Below are 2,753 nucleotides of genomic sequence, written 5' to 3'. Positions count from 1 at the left end.
AGAGAGGAGAAGAAAAGGAGGATTACTAAAATGGCATAGACGAAGCATGGACTTCGGGACTGCTTATGTCACCAAAGTTGTTCGGCAACAACATATCACCCGTCTGCGGACTTCCCGGTAATCATTCGGAGCGTTTGAGCCGGGCTTCCCGTATCTTTTGTGCTTGGCTAAGCACGAGGCACGTTTGGCTACGTTGGCTAGCTGGAGCTAGGCTAACGCCACGGTCCTGGCTAACGGAGATTCCGCCGGAGCGAAGAGACGGAGTTTGAGAGTTGTCTCAGGAGAGAGTCGCTAACCGTGGATGATTTGCTGCTATCTAAGGAACCGGAGATTCGTTGCTCGCTGCCGCGAGTGGAGACGGTTGCTACCACAACGAGCGAGTTATTCATCGGAGGAGGTGGAGACATCACGGATACTCGGAGGTATTGTTGTTATTATTAAGAGCTCCAACTAAAGCGCGCCAACAACAAAAATAAACTAAGAGTGCACTCTGGGGAAAGAATAACATTGGACAGGTTAAGGAAAAAAATACTAAAATCTATCCCCCGGGGGTTTATTGTATGTTTTGTATATGTGTTTTTTTCATGAAGAAAAAAAAAAGGGTTGGATGTGAATTTCCTGCAATTGTTTAATACATTTTCTAACCCTGAGATCCTGTGTTGGGTTTATTGCATGGTGTCTTATCATTTGAGTATTCACATGTATTAGCCTTAATCGGTTAAGTGTATTTCCTTAGCCTCCGCTTGTCTGTGTAGACACGAGAATCATATGAACCTTAGACTGATATTTATTTTTCGAGATGTATCTTTTATCACAGAATGTTTAAGTAGAGTCAAGACTGCACCCGAGGGCATAAGGGGGGAGTCTTGTCACACGAGCCGGTGGTAAAAGTGTTACATTTTTGGGGGCTCGTCCGGGATTGTATGTAATTTTGTTATGACTGACCTGGTTTTCCGTCATTCACCAAAGAGAGGGAACTAATTTTTTTTGAGATTGCTAAGGAAATTATTTTTATTGTCAAGTGTGGTTACATCTATTGTGAGATCTCTTACTGTTTGAGCTAAAAAAAAAAAAGAAAAAAAGAAAAATGGAAGCAGTTGAAATTGAAGCTTGGTGCAAAAGGAAGCAGTTAGCTTATGGACATGCAGTTGTTTTGAGTGATGTGGACCCCGATGTCACAGATGCAGTTCTGCTATCGGCCTTGAGCCAGGTCAAAGTATTTGGAAAATCCGAGATAGTTGACCGTTGTCTTGATGTAGCTTCTAAGACACAGTTGGTACTGATCAAGACTTCAACTGACTTAAAAAATCAAACCGTACCGGATGTTGTTGGACTTCCTGGGGAGGCGGGTCCATGGCCAGCTCATGTGCTCACTGCTCCTGCAGAAAATGATGAGTTTCAATCTAAGCTAATGTCATTCCTGAATGCGGAAGGTAAAACTCTTACTGACGTTGGTGGCTTACTTCAGCCTTCACCCCTTGATGTGAACACGGCTTTGATACATGCTATCAGTTCCTTAGTGGATAAATGTAACACCACATCTGTTGATTCTCAGAGCTATCGTAAGCTGCGCATGTTCTCTGGTGTGAAACCTACGCCCAATGGGGAGGAAGAGTATGATGCCTGGGCAGAACAGACAACACATCTGCTAGATGAGTGGCAGTGCAGTGACAACATAAAGAAACAGCGAATAGTGGAAAGTCTGAAAGGTCCAGCTGCAGACATTGTAAGGTTCTTGAGAGTCCAGCAGCCCACTGCAACTTCATATGACTACATGCAGGTTTTGGAGACGGCTTTTGGAACAACTGAGAGTGCGTCCGATCTTCTGGTGAAGTTCAGACATACCTACCAAAATGTGGGCGAAAAGTTGTCTACTTACTTGTTGAGGTTGGATAAACTGCTGCACTGTATTTTCAGAAAAGGAGGCGTGGCACTGTCTGACATGAATCGATTACGGATGGAGCAGGTTGTGAGGGGAGCACTGCAACAAGACATGATTGCACTTCGTCTTCGTATGACTCACAAGCTGCGAGAACCCCCTTCTTTCAGTGAGTTGCTAAAAGAAGTAAGGGAGGAAGAGGACATGCTCCAAAGCAGAAACGATAGTAAGAACCCAGTAATGTCACAGTCTGTAACTCCTATTTCTAAGTCGGCACCTGAACAAGAAGTTGATCCTGAAGTGGCAAAGCTGAAAAAAGAGTTAAGTGTCATGAAAGCTGAGATGCTTAGTCTTAAAGCTGCTACGGTTGCATCACATCCAGACACCCAGATTTCACAACCAGAAGTCCCTGCCAAGCCACCTTATAAAAGAAATGCTACCCCACAAAGGTCTGGCTATCAAGAGGATAAACCTGGAATATTTTGCTACAGATGTGGGGAGGATGGACATTTTAAGAGAGAATGTGAAGGTGAAGAAAACCTACTCAAAGTCAACAAGCGCCTCATTAAACTGACAAAGAAATCGGGAAACTACCGCGGGGTCCAGTAGAGGAACGGCCTGGCATCCCGGTGGTTGTAAAACGTTCCACCAAGTGCAGCACCTTAGAGGGAAAAGTGAAAGACACTGTACCTGCAGGCTTAGTGGGCCCTAGCTCTGTAGTGTCGGTACAGATTGAAGGCATCTACGCTAAAGCCATACTCGATTCTGGTTCTCAGGTAACCCTGCTGTACAGATCCTTCTACGACAGATATTTGACACACCTGCCATTGACGTCTATCGACACGTTGGCGATATGGGGTCTCAGTTCCGCCGA

The 2,753-nt window shown here is 44.9% G+C and overlaps 1 protein-coding gene across 1 annotated transcript; it reads left to right on the top strand.

Annotated features, from left to right (window-relative positions):
* The first annotated feature begins 1,424 nt into the window (after window positions 1–1,424).
* Window positions 1,425–2,488, top strand: LOC146708453 (paraneoplastic antigen Ma1-like). Its single transcript, XM_085460804.1, has 2 exons — window positions 1,425–1,433; window positions 1,556–2,488. Exons 1-2 carry the CDS (start codon window positions 1,425–1,427, stop codon window positions 2,486–2,488), a joined length of 942 nt encoding a protein of 313 aa, XP_085316930.1.
* Window positions 2,489–2,753: the final 265 nt, after the last annotated feature.

The sequence above is a fragment of the Copadichromis virginalis genome, linkage group LG6 (genome assembly GCF_057382275.1).
Source record: "Copadichromis virginalis isolate Kocher_CV1m ecotype Utaka linkage group LG6, C_Virginalis_male_GT1.1, whole genome shotgun sequence".
NCBI lineage: Eukaryota > Metazoa > Chordata > Actinopteri > Cichliformes > Cichlidae > Copadichromis > Copadichromis virginalis.
The sequence above is the reverse complement of the archived record's forward strand: the minus strand, read 5'-3'. Positions and strand labels throughout refer to the sequence as shown.